This window comes from Clavelina lepadiformis, chromosome 4 (assembly GCF_947623445.1).
Source record: "Clavelina lepadiformis chromosome 4, kaClaLepa1.1, whole genome shotgun sequence".
NCBI lineage: Eukaryota > Metazoa > Chordata > Ascidiacea > Aplousobranchia > Clavelinidae > Clavelina > Clavelina lepadiformis.
The window spans coordinates 17,901,073-17,917,653 of record NC_135243.1 but is presented as its reverse complement, the minus strand read 5'-3'; the positions used below and the strand labels follow the sequence as shown (position 1 = coordinate 17,917,653).

Below are 16,581 nucleotides of genomic sequence, written 5' to 3'. Positions count from 1 at the left end.
AGTTACAACATTTAGGCAAATGTTATTGTTTACTTCTTTTTAGATTCGCCCTATATGTTTTCAAAACAAATTGCACACAGAGAAACATTCATTTCACGAAAAATTAGTCAGAAAGTTTTTTCTCTGAAAATCGTTTTACTAACCCATAACATTCTAATCATATTCATGTCATGCTAAATTGCAAACGTGAGAAATGTAAAGTATATCTTTAAGCATGGGCAGGAAATTGCAAATCAGCACACAACAAATGCTCCGATATACATCATATAAAATAAATCAAAGCTTCATCTAAATCAACAACATTGCTGTTTGAGAACAGAAGTAGCGAAGTCTGTGAGTTAGCCAAAATGGTTGGAAATTTGAAAATTACTCTCATTGGATTTTGCTTCTTAACGGTATATGTGGTAAATATTAATGCCCAAGGCTGTCGCAGTAAGTTATAGTTATATTTAAGTTATATGGAAATATTGTTTGTTTAAATTATAAAGTAATAAGTCCTACCAGTTGAGTACATCAAATGGCAATTATGGAGAAATTCAATGCGAATTTCAATAAAAGTTTTGCTCAACAGCGTCCACATGTGGAGTGGTTCTGCTGTCTTTGTTAAAGTCACAGCCCTTGCTATGACTATGTTTTCCATTTCCCACTTTTTCCGTTACCATTTGCTTCAGAAAACGAAACACTGACGCCAAATCGATTTCAATTTAACCTGTGTCGACCACGGCCCCCTAAGGCAGCATTTCGGCCCCGGCCGCCTCTTCCGAGGCCAGCGGCATCGGGTTCGTTGCCGTCAGGTACTGACGAGGTCTTAACTGGTACGGGCGAAAGACATGTTACGTTCGTTGACTCCACTGGGGCTATGATAGATGATACGGAGGAATGTCCCCCAAGTCCAATATGTCCTACAAGACCTAACAGGTTGGTTAATAATTAATTGTGGTCAAAGTGTAGACCTTCTTATGTTTGCTGGATTATAAATTTTCAATATTTACCTCCTAATTACCTCTACTTTTACAACTTGATTATCTGTTGATTTTGCATTTTTTTCGATTAAGAAATGTACTGTTATTACTAGGCTTTAATTAGGCTAGGTTATAAGTTTTGTATAAGATAATGCGCTTTTGAAAGGTTAAATTATAAGTTAATGTCTGTTCTTTATTACTTGAAATATTTGCAGTAGTTTTTCGTTGGCGTTTTTATCTGTAACTTCTTGTCTGTAAGCCAATAAAAGTGCACAATATTTGTTTATGATGGAAATATTTGCAAATCTTATGACTACCGTTTTTTAAAAAAATGCTTAAGCCTATACGATCACCATATTCTCGGGCGCGGCCTAAAATCATGTTATAAGGCCCTTAATGTAGGACAAAAATATAGAACATTTAATCAAAAAAATCGTTTGCAGATTTACGATCAACATCCACCTTTTATAGATTCTACACCCCCGATGGAAGCTGCAATAACTTACTAGATGGAAGAAAGGGAATGGCGGGTCAACCTCACAAACGTTTGTTACCAGCAGATTTTGCGGACGGAAAAGGTTTTTCTTGTTTTGTGGACAATTTTCAACCATTAACTTATATTTGAAATTTTCAAATTTGAATTTTCAGTTTTATTTAAGAGTTTCATGAAGCTTTTTATAAACTTATACGTGCTTATATGGGAACTTAAAACCTTGTTTTAATGTTTTCAACTCCATTTATTTATCAAAAAGGTTTGCCGCGGACAGGCCAAAATGGAAAACCTCTGCCGTCAGGTCGTTCTATTTCCACCTACATGAATGAGTTGGGTGCTCCTGCATCTAATGACATTTCCTTCTTTCTTGTTATATTTGGGCAGTACCTTACTCATGATATCACTGATACTCCAGTTGTTCATAGAGGTATAGTACATTAAGTGACCTTTATCATTTAATATAAAGTTTAGCTAACGCATCTTAAATTGAAGCTATTTCTCGTGCAAATGACAACTTATTAAAATTAACAATTACCTTGGCAGCGTTTTTCTTATTCTTAACACCCTTTCGTTTCACTAAAAATTAAACTTGATTCACTTGTTTACAGCGGGCCTTGATTGCTTTTGTGGCAGTGAAGATCCAGGGTGTGACAATATCGAAGTACCGACTAATGATGTGTTTTATTTGGAAGCGCAAAGGTCTTGCATAAACTTTGTTCGTTCTCAACCAGTTCCAGATTCCAATTGTGAGTCCTGATGTAAAAGGAAAGTTTTGTAACTATGAAATTATTAACAAAGGAAACAGGTGGTAAGATTACAAGCCATAAAATTTTGCAATTTTGTTGCTGCCTATAGGCGATACACAAGTTAGACAAACGAAGAACAACATCACACCATATATTGACGCGGGGACTGTGTACGGGGCTAACCAGTTTCAGCTTAGCCAACTACTGGAGCAAACTTCAAGTATAGTTGCTAGATGGTCATAAAGTTACCCATTTGTAGTAGTTTTGATTAAACTTACTTTTATCTGTTTTCTCTCTCTTTTAGGAGTAGGAAAACTTAAAACCGGAAGGCTAGAACCATACGGGCATTCTCCGCGGCATTCCCCTTCTTTACCACTTAGCCGTCAAGTTCATCATACTTTTGCCGAGGAAATAGCTTGTCCGGTCAATGTACACAAACCAGATGGAGTGGATTGCTTTGCTGCGGGTAAGAATGGTATTAAATTCAGAAGTATTTCCAGTTAAGTGCAATTATATTTCGTTTAAATTATATGTTTTTGTGTAAGCTTTGCGCGTGACGGCACTCATCTGTATTGCTAACAAAACCTTATACAGGCGATGTTCGGGCAAATGAAAATCCTGGTTTAGCGTCCATGCATACACTATTTGTGCGTCTTCATAACAAAATTGTGGTCGAATTGAGCGCGATCAACCGAATCTGGAGCAAAGAAAGACTCATAAACGTAGGTTCTGAGATTATACAACATTATACAAATGGGCCTACACGTTTTTTATTTTTATTTATATTGGTTATTTTGTCTTATTTAGCCAATGAACAACATTACTGATTAACTAAATTAGTTGTTCTGTTAAAGAAATTACTAATATTATGATTTTATACAGACGGCGAGACTCATTGTAAGTGCAGTCGAACAGCGTATAACGTATGATCAGTTTCTTCCCGCCCTGCTTGGCTCAACTATTATGAAACGGTTTGATCTAAACCTTAACCAACAGGTGCGTGATGGAAGTGTTTTAAAGTTAGTTAAGCTTTACAGTCAAGATGGGAAATTGCATACGTTACACACGTATATAGAAAATAGACTTTTATTTTGTTTACTATTCCAAGTATCTACACTGTTGCAGAATACATATCATCAAGGTGAGGCAAGTTGTTGTTACTTTTAAACAAAATTGCCCTATTTTTCATAAATAAATCGTCAGGGATACTGGCATGGTTACGACGCTACTTACGATGCTACAACCAGCAATGCTTTCATCACTTCAGTTTTGAGAGTTGGTCACACATTGGTCAGTCCTGAATTGCCGAGGTCATCTCCGTCATACCATCAACAAGGAACGTCCTTACAGCTTCTTAACAGGTCTATAACATCAGAAACAAGAAGTCGATTGAAATGTTTTTGTGATTGTTGTTTATGAGGTTTTGAATATATTGTGGTTTGCACATTCATATGTTATTAGTGTCAGGAGGTGGTGCAACCGTTTTTGAAATAACGTTTTAGCTTTTTCGATACCACACCTCTGTTAACTACATCATTTGGTGGCGCCAATTCAATTCTTCGAGGTTTGACAAACACAGCAGCTCAGACAATGGATCCTGCTTTTGTTGAAGATTTGCAAAATTTTCTTTTTGCACCAGCGGGTAAAACAAAATATTTGAAGTTCTGTAAATACTTAATGTTCAAGAGCATAATTTGCATAGTGTATGCATTTCAAAATTTTTTTTATTCTTTTGGAAATTTTTTTTTATTATTTTAGAATAAACCTCTATATAAATGTACTTTATTGAAAAAAAAACACGTTAAAATGTAAAATACACTTTTAAATTTCTCGCCAATCTCCTTTTTCTCATTTATGCTTGTGCATTTAAAGTTTGGTTATCATGCACGAATAACCATTAGCATTAGCTGAATGCATATATTTTATATTGTATTTGAAAAGTAAATTAAGCACAATATGCTTCTTATGAAGGAATGTATGGAGTAGATCTTATGTCACTGAATATACAAAGAGCCCGAGACCACGGTGTTCCAAGCTACAATGAATTTCGAGTTTTCTGCGGCTTGAAGCGCGCTTTCACCTTTGACGAACTTACGGAGATTCCTCGTCAGCGGCGAAGAAAATTGCAACATCTTTACCGGTTTGTGAAACCTTTAATTGCTGTAGTGGTGAATGTCCGCCTAAACTTCAGTCAAAATTTGCTTATGGTTTATCTTTTGGTTACAACGATATTCTTCATGGCAAGCTTTTCAAATTACACTTTGACGTCATACGTAGAGGCTGATCATGTTTTTATGCACAGAAATGTGGACGACATCGACCTTTACATTGCTGGAATATCAGAAGCGCCCTTAAAGGAAGGTTTGCTTGGCCCTACTTTTGCCTGCCTCGCTGGGTATCAATTCCGAGATATAAAGAAAGGAGATCGGTTGTGGCATGAAAATGGAGGAGCATTCACAGTCTTTACGCCCGGTAACTATAACTGAATCTGCTTCATATGACATGTGAATATATAAAATTATAGTGTATATGTAAAATTATAAAATTATATACACTATAAAATTATAGTGTATATAAAATTATAGTGAGTGTTTTGAACCTTAATGCTTTGTTTTTCAGAATTTCTTGTTTTGTTGTAATATATTGTCTTTGTCTTTCATGTTGCATGCAAAGAATTTTAAGCTCAAAGTTTTCTATCAATTGTTGATGTAATTACAAACAACAATTTACTGTATATTTTTTTTCAATAAAAATTTCTATTTACATTTACCTTTTTTTTAGCATTATTGTAAATATAACTTCCATTAAGTTTTTCACTTACATTATATGCTTTCAACCCCAGCTCAGTTGCAAGCTATCCGCGATTACACGATGTCGAAAGTGTTATGCGACAATTTGAACGACATGGTGTCTGTCCAATCAAATCCTTTTTTGCAAATCAGCGTCATAGGAAACATAAGGCGACCCTGCTCCCAATACCCTGCCCTCAACTTGGAAGCTTGGAAAGATAAAAACTGTGACGAGCAACCCTCCAGTAACTTTGCGTTTTATTATTGTTCTCCGCTGCTTACACAAACATGAATGCATACTATTAATGCAGATGCCATTTGTATCATCTTTCTGTATATGTTATGCATAACATTTCAGTCTACCAATTTGCTTCTAATTCTTGCAGGAAAAGTTGGGAGAGTATTTACTTCGTGGTTCCCTGCAAACCACGATGGCCACTCTCTCTCCAGCCAGCAAGTGTTAAGCGACCTTTTCCTCAACAGGCCAGATGACGTTTGCAGCAAAACTCTCGGTTCAGAAGAGCGCATTGTAAAAGGCAACAAACAGATCCGTTTCATTTGTCCAGCCGGATCAATCAGAGGAAGTGACTTTCCCAATGTTGACGAAAGCAAAGGTAAGTGGTTCTTGAAGTTAATTTTAAATTGAAAAATTTTGTAAAGCTTGGAGTAATCTGGATACAAACCGCAGGCGCTTGGAGTTTTTGGGAGAACGAGTTTACGCCTAGTTATCCAGATTTTGGCGACGAGGAGATTGCTGGAGATGTGTCCCGAGAAAGATGTGAAGGACCAATTGCCATACAAGTTTTTACGACCAACGGAGTAAGCCGTCGGGTTCTAAAAACCTCAAAATCTCAAATATTTTACAAGAAATTTTAAAAGTAGATGATCCAAAAGTTAAAAACATCCGTTTTGGAATTTTTCTTGCTGAACTGATCAGCTTTTTGGTATAAATAAAAACGATTTAAATCCATTACTATGATTACTTGATAAAAACTGGAATTCAATATAAAACCATATGTATTCAAAGTTTTAACAAAAATCACAGAGATAAAAACAACTAGGCTACACCGGGTTAAAGTTTTGGCAGTTATATAATAACTTGCTAACATCCGCTTTACACAGATTCCAGCTCGTGAGTCCGGAGAGGTGTTCCGAGTGCTAAGTCCTTCCGCCGGGTTTGAGTGCCGAGGTGAGGATCAAGAGGACGGACGTTGCGAGGATTACAAAGTGCGATACTTCTGCAAAAAAGGTAAAGTTCCAAGTCTTGAGGTGCTATTTGTCGTCCTTATAATCAACTAAACAGCGATGGAGCAATGCAGTATGTAGTTACCTTAATGATGAGACGGCATTCTTGTTATTTTACTTGGAAGCTACGCAGTATTCAACAAATGTATTTCCAGTTCACTTTGTCGAAGTTGAACCAACTCGAACTGAACCGCCAACAACTGAATCAACAACCCCCGCTACCTCTGTCAGCCCTAACCCACTGATCTGGACACCTTGGGTGAGTTACGACACACCAAACACTGGTAATGGTGATGAAGAATACTTATTCGATGTCGATGGAAGACCAGGTTTCTGTGGGTAAGTTATTAAACTGCAGGTTATTAAATTACCGCCAGTAAGCATATAGTAAAGCTTTCCTTTGAACGGAAAGGAAGTGCGAACGGAAGCGAACGGAAGTGCATGATTGTGGTAAATCTGTTATAAATTAACTGCATAATGAAGACAGGTTTTGATTCTTGCTGACTCACTTTCGATCATTCCTATACTATGTTATAACATTTCGGTTGGTAATTAAATAAATCGGATTAGTAAATTGAGCCAGTCAATTAGTTGGTGTATTAAATCAAAAATATTTAAAGCGTTTCTATAAAAAAGTTTAATTTATAGTAGTGGAGTAATGCTCTTACTACTGTAACGGATGAGGCTGTACTACACAGCCAGGTTTTTATCGAGATAACGGCTGCCGCAACAACCGGGCTTACTTCAGTCACTACTGCAATAACGAACACAGTCAATCTCACCATTTAATAAAACGGGAACAACAAGTAGAACATTAACTGCTGGCTGGGACGTCTACTAAAATACTCGTTCAGGAGCCACAACTAAATAAACGTCAGTATTCCAGCCAGTCATAGTATATTGGAATCACACGATCGAAGTCAGCCACATTTGCAATATTTCAGCATGCGGAACGCCGAACTAATCAGCCTAAGGAGGGAGGGTGGGGAGAACGAAGTTTGTAGGGTCTAACCTCATTTTCAAAACAACGACAAGTGCAGGAAATTGATACTGTGAAACTCTCAATTACATTAATAAATAGTCAAAAAGTGAACGCAAACAGAAATAACAAAAATATATCATTATACTATTAATTAGAAATTACTTAATATATTAATTAAGTAAGTGATAATTAGGTAATATATTATCTTCAAGGAATCCTGTCGATATACAAGCACGGACTGTTGTCGGTAAAACTCCTCATTTTGCAACTGGTGATCATTTAACACTTTCACCAAACGTTGGATTAATTTGTCGCAACCGGGGACAAATATTTCGCAGATGTAAAAACTACGAAGTTCGCTATCAATGCAGATCACGCGGTAAATAAAGTTGACATTTTTCATCACGTGCTTTTGATTGGTTTAAGAACGAACCGCAAAGTACACAATAGCAAAAGAGGCATGCTTAATCTATGATATAGCCTATTTTCCGTATTTTTATCATTTTTGTTTTTAAATTTTAGATATCTTCGGTTGATCTCCTCGATTTCATTAATGTACGATTATGCAAATTACAAAAGCCTGTTAAGAAAAAACCTCCTCATGCTTTTTATAATATCTGACTGATTTAAATCGTTTTGGGATGTTAGAATCACAATAAGCTAGAATTAAATTTATATGACGTTATTATGTCTTATTATGCTTATCTTTGGACTTTTATTTATTCAGAGACCTTTATATTCATTTTAACTTATATTTAAAATATTTCGAAGACAGCAGCATGGATGTCTTTTTGCAACAGGGTTTGTTAGGTAGCCTATATTTTTTTGCAAAATCGAATTTTTTAATTTCCTTTGCTTTAAATTATATATCAAGATAAAATCATCAATGACAGCTTATACGGTTGTATGCAGGCCATGATTTGTGAAAAGGTACTTCAAAGTGCTCACATGCCAAAAACATATGCTATTAAACAAACGAATAAGATATACAGTAGACTTTACTCTTTATATTGCGTTTTCTTAAACGGAGTATCTGCATCTGCAGCTGATAGATATCCATTTATTAAACCATTTATTTTACTCTATAACCATGCATGAAAATTTTATACTTTCGTGGAATTATTAGCAGAATATTTTGTGAGTTATGAAATAAAACCATTATTTAAATTAAAGTAGTTCTAAATTTGACTTTAGTTGAACATGATACCCTGATGGAATCAGAAATCAGAGAGTATTACAGGCTACCGAAAAGGCTACTGTAATGTTATAAGTCATGGGCATGGGTTTCCAAAGGAAATAAAAAAAAAACTCAATATTTTAGTGAGCTAGAAAGCCAATCAATGTGAAAACAAAATATCGCCGTGTTGATGCCCGCGCTTAAACTCACGTGATATAGACTCATAGTACGGTACCAGATAATGCTTGATGCGCATTAAAGCTTGTTATAGGTTATAAGTTATTGTTATAAGTTCACTTCAAGACGTTCTATAGTATGCGGTTGCAAATATTATGACTTATATAGCTGAAAACCATTTGTGTGGATTTTCTGCAACGACTTCTAGGAAATCTTTTAGAGTGAGCTTCAGTAACTGCTGTTGGCATTTTGCATTCAGTTATGAATAGCAGTCGTTCTGATAATAAATTGTAATGGTTTCCTGCTTGATTAGCAGTGGCAAAATTATATTCCGTTGCATATTCACATTCTTTGACGTTTTAGGATTACACGTTTGCTCCGTATAGAGTGAGAAGGTATATCTAATAATGCATCATTTAATTTTTTTTTGGACAAATTGTATGGATGGTTAACACTTAACCTCTAACCCAGTGCTTCGTAAACTGTTCCGATCCTAACACCCTTTTTGAACAAGTTTGATACACCAGCACCCCTTTTAGACAGACAGTAGAATTGGGCCGGTGCACTATAGAAAGGTAACTGTACCTTCTAACTATATGCTTGCTTCTAAAAAAAGGTCTAACTTTTTTCGAAGGCAGTCTGGCACATTTTATTGTTTAAAGAGGCCGTATGGGCTACTGCCACACAACAAAAATCATGGAAAATTGCCGTCTTCTACCGATCAATAAGTTCCGTTGACTTATCAAAAGCAAAACAGATTATACTTCCATATTTATCTGCCTTCTATTTACCACCCTTCAGCACCCCCTAAACCGGAACTGTTAAAAATCTAGTTCTGGGCCCATTTGTTTATAAGCATAGCTTATAAAGTTTGCATCACACTAAAGTTGTAACAAGTACATTAATATTAATAATAAATTGTAGTGGTATAATACAAAATTAATCTAGAACATTTGCAATTTAATATTGGTTGCTTAGCCTTCAGGGCTTAAATAAAAATTATAAATAATCCGATAGTAATACGTTTTAACCAATGTTATTCGTGATGTATAGGCCGCACGTAACCATATCTAAATTCTGGCGTATAGGTAATTTTCCAACCTTGGGAAATTGATAATTAGTTGGAAGGGGTGTTGACGTAAAGATTCATTGGGGACAAAAAACCTTATCGATCACATCCACATTTTTCCCGAATTCCTGACTTGTCATGTATGTAAACTAGGTTCATAGTTAATTTGTTATTTGCTAAAAATGCGCTTAAACTATAGAACCTTGCTCATACTTAAGTTGAATAATGTTTTATAAGGCATACTTCATGGCGCTTATAACTTGCTACATGGTCTTATACGCGTTTATAGTTTATGTCATGAAACCTCAGGAATGTTCAACAAACCGCAAGGTGACGCCTTTAAGTAATGCTTTGCTGACCCTGCACTGGAAGTCCGATCTGTGAATGTTTATTAATAGCAGTATTGAAACTGCTTAGAAGAAAAGGCAAAATAGGTGAACTTAAAACCTTTCTATGGAAGCAAGCGTATAGGTAAGTGCTGTCAACTATAATAACCATAATAAAGTTTTTAGGAATCCCCGCCTATATTCATAGCTAGTTTTGTGTTCTTTTGCAAAACAGATAATGTATAACGATTCAAAAAAAACAATTCCGTATCAAATTTTGGTCCTATATTTTTATAATGCATTACAAAATTTCATCAAAGAATCCAATACGTCACTATATAAAAACGCTCAGCATCGATTATGTTATTGCTGTTTATGCACTTTCCATTAACGAATCATTATACAGTAGAAAGAATAATGTTAGCAATCAATTCCTTACATCCTGGAACAAGAATGCCTCCAGGTATCTATATAATTCGCATACAACTACATTAAGCAATGCAGAACACAGCCTCTGACATTAAGCCCATACAATACAGAAAATGTATAACATGAGTCGTCAGCTGCGTAATATGCAGAGATTATGATGCAGGCACGTAGATACAGTATACTACTACACTACAATATATAGGTTATTTTTTATTTTTCTGGCTATTTAGATTAGTCCAAAACCTTGCATTTGAGTACTGCTTGAGTCGGAATCTCGATGGAAACATGTGTTGTTTTGTATGGCAATATGGTTAATATAACTAATGTGTATGTTTTTCTTGATGCAACCTTGCGCAAATTTGATTCCCGTCTTTATTACGTTACTAATTAGCGTCTTTCTCAACATTTTTTGATTTTTTACATGACATCAAAGAACAGGTTCACAGGCTAGCCTACATGATAACGCCACAACTGGCTGATACACGAAAAGGCGTAATCCATAAAAGTGCGAGATATCATCATTTTTATCTGGACGTTGGCATTTGCCTGTTGGCTTTAATACAATAGAATTTTTTAGTAAAATCTGCGGGATATAACATTCCATTTCTCACCGCACTTCTAACTTTGACGGAAATCTGAACGTAAATCCTGTTAGAACAAAACGGATTAAAGGTGAATAGCAAATAAGGCATCAGCCATTCCGTACTATCATAAGCAATCCATAAACGTTTAGTTATCGTTGCTCTGTTATATACCGTTGAGCTGCAATATTCATTGAATAATTTGTTCTGAACATCAGTGGCACAGTAAAGATTTATTGCACTGTGGTTCCACTCGCATAAATCGTTTTTGTCGTTGTATATCTTCCACCGTTCTGCACATGCTTTAAACTAAAATATTGCACCGGTTTGCCGCCTTTCATAAACTCATTGTCGAAATATGCTTGTGTAAGTGTGAAGAAGATTAACGTGCTTAACCGACAGACGTTTTAAAAACCACAAAAATAATTGTCAGCAAATTATAAAGCATTTTTTGTTTGATTTGCGCTTGATTCTGTTAGTTATTGGGCAGTGATACTGATATATACTTGAACTTTGCGCGTTCCACAGCGAGTTCTAGCAGAGCATGCTGTTATGCATACAAGTTTGTCTTTTTTAGTTTCCAGGTTGGTAAAAAATGTCGCTATGTGACGACATATCATATCACAAGCGCGTATGCGCGAGTTTTTACTGCGACGCGATATGACATTTAACAGAACACGATCCCCGAATTACAATCTTCACAGACAACCTTTTTACCCAGGCAGTAAACTAAAAGACTTGTAAATAATCACGCATTGATGTGCGTAAGCAAAAGCGATTTTTAACGTAAATAGGTTAAAAGAGCAGATATTATATACTATTTTCCCCTTTACAAAAAGTGACATTCAATTTATGACGTAATATTTAACATCACACAGCGTTCCTTTTGCTTACTTGACGTCAGCGATGACTTTCGAGGGGCCTTGGACCCTAGCTGTCTGCTGACGGGCAGCAACTAATTTCACATTTTAAGGAAAGTCCACCTTAAAGGCGTCGCTAGTGACGTAACAATGTCCCCTTTGACGTCCGTATCAACGATGCTTGGTGTTGGTAATCGGAAACAAATGATCAACTAATTCTTCCGCTCGCTAGAAAGTATTGTTTTTGGGATATGATCGTGACGTCTGACATCAAAGCGAGCCCACATGTAAACAATATTCAAAAGTAATCGATTTCACAATTAATTGACCGGTTCAACGTTTGCTGCGAAGATGATTCAATTTACTCTTTGTCAGTTTTGGGTCCCACTGCAATTTGCATTGCCACAACTGATAAGGTCATATATGGTTGGAATCATAAACGCATAAGGTTATAGATACTCGTCACAGTATAGAATTGAGACGCAAGTGTTACTGTAAAAGAATTGCTTTTTATCGACATAATTTATAAAACAAATCCAGGTGTTTATGTTATAGCCAGTCTTGCGGTCACAAACACGCGCAAATATTTCGTTAAACACAAGACTCAAATATTTTTTACCCTTCGCATTAAGTTCTTTGATTACCAATGTTTACAGTTTCTGTGTGGTAAGAAATAGCACCATGTTGCGAAGATTGATGTAGCATTGCGGCTGCGCTAATCGTTCTTTGTATATTATGGTCGGCATTTATCCATCTGCTCACTGTTTCCAGAAAATAAACTTATCCGATTTCAGTCAGAACGTCGCATGAAGCTATTCAAGGGAATTGACGTTTCAGCTATTTTAATGTCGATGTGTTTTACCTTAAACACTCTTTGCCAGGGGCTTTGCTCTGCATAGCGATTACTCATTTCTCTTGGTTGATTACAGACATATAGGCCTAAGATATAAGCTAAGAGTTTAAACATTTTAATAAAACCTCATCGCAGATGCGTGTGCAAATTTGGAGAATTATATCCGGACATATCATTAGCAAAGATTCCATACACGCAGGTGCAAACAAACAGCAATTATCACGCCAAATACGAGCAAAGTGGGATTGCATGATCAACGGAATTGCCGGTCAAATCCCTTTTAATTTATGTTAATTGAACCTGATGTTCACACTATGACGCAAAAACACCTTGATTGTAAAATGTCATACAATACTAGGATACTCCAAGTGGTTTCGCTGTCACGGTTGTTTGTACTTTTGCTTGCAATTATAACTTTGACCTTCAAACGTAGTTACCTTTTATGGCGTAGCACGTTTTGCTGTGAACGGTCGAGATTGCGTTAAAATAGCACAAAAGGCGAACACCACAGCAACACGACTTGAACTTAAAAAATTTGTGCAAAGTCAGACGCTTATGATTGTCAGTTTTTGTCGAAGGAAAACAGAATTACAAAGACTTTAAAATCTACAAAAAAATGAGAATTGAGTTTGAAGATAATACACTTTCTCTTTGCCATTTGTTGTTTGTCTTGCTAACCAGTAAACATGAGTTCACCTAAATAAAGCACGGTAAATTGAAAGAACAAGCAATTATAAAATGCAACCAAGTAAACCCCATTGTCAAGATCTTGCACACACAAGAGACGAAAAAGGTTTCCTGGTGGATATACGCCATTTTTTCTTTTATCGAGCCGACTTAGGCGTTCAAAGGCAGAGCATTGTTATGCTAGCAAACAAAATTGAAGAAAGCAGAAAAAGTTAATGGTATAATGCTGCACGATAACTTTGCATATAAAGAAAATGAAATTTCAAATACGAGATATTGGTGAATTGTCAGTCTGACTTTACTTATTTGGCTGGTTTTGTTTACAAGGTCGCTTAAGCTATGCAGTGTATCTTAACGTTGTTCTCAATTATTTATGGCAGGCCTTATATTGGACATAAAGAACATAATAAGATTAACTAGGTATCAGACTTTATCTCAGACTTTTTGGTTATGTCGTGAGTTTAGAACTTTCGAAAGTATTAACTCAGCCCAGTATCAGAGCGCTTAGATAACGATCATTAATAAGAAAAATACCGTGACTTAGGTACCTATATAGCAATGCACATAAAAGTGGAAAGTTATATTGTAGCTAATATTTTAGCTCACCTGTTTTGTGGAAAAGTATGTGTTGTAAGCAACACAAAAAATTGCGGCTAATGGCAAAAAGGAAGAATAACTCCCTTAGGGTGACAACAAATCCAATGAGCCTAAATACTGTTTTATGACATTGAAGCTGTATACCACAGAAATTGCAAAAAGGAAATATCATAAAAATCACCGGTAACTATATTAAAACAGACGCATTTGCCAGAAATATAACTTTAAAACGATTAAGTTTTTGATTTTCAATGAAATCTGCAGATTCAAAGAGATTCCTGAATAAATGTTTGCGCCACTGCTTGGTAGGACGGCATGCAAACTAAAGTTACAATAATTATGAATGTGTAAAAAGTATGTGTGTGTATGTTATATGTACATTTGGTTACATGCTAAAGAGGTGAATCATACAGGGTACATGACAACTAGAAAAGAATTTGAGTAATTTTGGGCAACTGCCAAACACAAACTGATTTTGCCGGTTAAACTGTTCTTTCTCAATCAAGTTTGCGCATTTCGGGTATAAAATGTGACACATGTACTAAAAAGCACCTATATATGCTGTTATAGCAAAGTATTATTAAAAAGATCGTTACAAAACTGAATAGTTGATGATGATGAATGAATGGATAGTTTTCAACTTTGCGACCCTGTAGCTAATCACTTTTTGACGCTTTTTAAAGAATAATTCATTAAGCTGATACGCCTTCAAAAACGTATCGTATAACATCAAGGCGCTTTCAGTCAATAAGGCAGTCGCAGTACGAAATGAAGCCGTTTGTTGAAATTCAATGAATCTTTTTGTCGCTTAACAGCAGAGTAATATTAGAAGGGTCTTTGAAATAAAATGAAAGTGTTTAGCGACAATTAAGGCTTTAGAAGGCCGATGCCGAAGATACAGTCTTCTTTTTTCTACCAGGGACGTTGATGATGTTTATAAAATAAGCTCGTGGCCCACAACTCCCAACCCGCGCCACAGTAAAACGTTATTGGATAAATCGACCCCAAAACAAGATTTGTTTAACTATAAACCGATCATCTTGCATGAGTAATAATAAAAAGGCGCGTGCAGATCCAAAATATTCTCCACCCTTGTGGTTTGAAGGTTTTGAGGGAAGTCAGATGGACAAAAATTATTTGCTGCCACATTATTTTGATGCCGAGTAAAATTTCAAGATTCAAATATTTTATTACGGTAGAAAACAGTTTCTTTTTTTAATTTTTATTGAATAGTTTCTTTCTTTATTTCTTGTAAATAATTAAATGTTTGCCGGTTAACTCGTCAATATGACGCCGCCAAGACACCAAGGACCCAGCAGTTAGCTTCATCCTATCAACCATGCTCAACATTTCTGATCGAAACAAAAAAAGAGTTTTGAGAAAGTAAAAGACACCTTTCATCAATTTAATGCAAAATTGTTTCCTACGCAAGCAATTGTGACAACGACAAAAGCCATCTGCCTTCCCACGATGAACGCCGGACGTCGTGTTAATGAAATCAATGCCGAACCCCGATATGCGACCGTTTTGAGTCGTTCAAAGGACCCATTCCGCGTTCCGAAAAAAACATGTTCGCGTGAAGAATGAATAGACGGTCGAAGAAAGGGGTTTACTGGCCAGAATGGAAAAACATGAAATCTAGCACTGGAATAACAACCCAAAGGAATCTCATGCCATGTTTTTTCAACAATTGCGCGGTCAATTACAATAGAGCAACGACCTGCTTGTTCTTTAATAAATATACGAGGACGCCGCAAAGGTTGAAGCCCAGCCGTTAAGATTCGAAATTGTAGATTTTCCAATAAAAGATCTGCCTGTTGTCGAACGCTAAATTAACAAGGTGGCGACAGTTGATTTTGTTTTTGTATTTTCCGGTTCCAAGGGCTGCTGACAATCGAGTTAAAATGTTTACAAGAAGTAATCGTTGTGTAAAACTGGCAAAAACTCTTTCCTGGCCTTGTCAAACAGCGCTGACACCAGTTTAAATCCGTGTTCAACTTTCTATGCATTTAGTTAATCAAATGGGCATCAAGCAACAACCGTTTAACATATGTCACTGTAATTGTTTAAGGAAACAGAATGGAAATGACACTGGTTTTTAGGTGTAAAACCAGGTCACTCACCCTAAATTGGGGTCATTGTTTATATTTTGTTCCTAAAAGTAACAGTAATCCAAATCTAACGCCAAAATCATTTTTACAGGCAATTTGAAAAATTCTTGAGAATCCAACACGGCATCGAAATGTTTTAATTACCACTGCGCGTTGCTGTGGTTATCACCAACGGTGTAGGTGTAATTATCATTGAGCACTGACCAAATCCGAAAATATTTTTAAAACATTATTTTTTAACAAATTTTCCGTAATATTATTTGCCGTAGACCGCTTTCCAATTGCTGTATTTTTTGAAAATTCTTTATCACTATAAATGCTTCTATACTTTGACGTTTGTAGATCTGTACATGATACGTTTCAAAACATTTTCACCATTGTCAGTTGCTGTTCGCAGAAATTACTGAACAACTCTATAGGCCTGGTAAACTCACAAACTTCTTCAGAAACTGATATTCATCAATCAAGAAGTTACTTTGAAAAACCTCCCGTGAGTC

The 16,581-nt window shown here is 36.0% G+C and overlaps 2 protein-coding genes across 3 annotated transcripts in view; both read left to right on the top strand.

Moving 5' to 3' along the window:
- The first annotated feature begins 83 nt into the window (after positions 1–83).
- LOC143451571 (eosinophil peroxidase-like) lies at positions 84–8,383 on the top strand. The gene is made up of 20 exons (XM_076952230.1): positions 84–432; positions 672–918; positions 1,434–1,540; positions 1,715–1,882; positions 2,064–2,201; positions 2,311–2,421; positions 2,506–2,667; positions 2,796–2,923; positions 3,084–3,197; positions 3,405–3,562; positions 3,704–3,843; positions 4,173–4,341; positions 4,504–4,673; positions 5,044–5,235; positions 5,377–5,604; positions 5,679–5,809; positions 6,113–6,239; positions 6,391–6,574; positions 7,430–7,596; positions 7,740–8,383. Exons 1-20 carry the CDS (start codon positions 348–350, stop codon positions 7,751–7,753), a joined length of 2,940 nt encoding a protein of 979 aa, XP_076808345.1. The 5' UTR covers positions 84–347; the 3' UTR covers positions 7,754–8,383.
- A 6,816-nt stretch (positions 8,384–15,199) lies between these two features.
- LOC143451981 (uncharacterized) overlaps positions 15,200–16,581 on the top strand; it is a 31,260-nt gene continuing 29,878 nt past the window's right edge. For both annotated transcript variants that reach the window (XM_076952777.1, XM_076952778.1), the window contains exon 1: positions 15,200–16,574. The gene's annotated coding sequence lies outside the window, so the exon portion shown is untranslated. The remainder of the gene's footprint in view (positions 16,575–16,581) is intronic.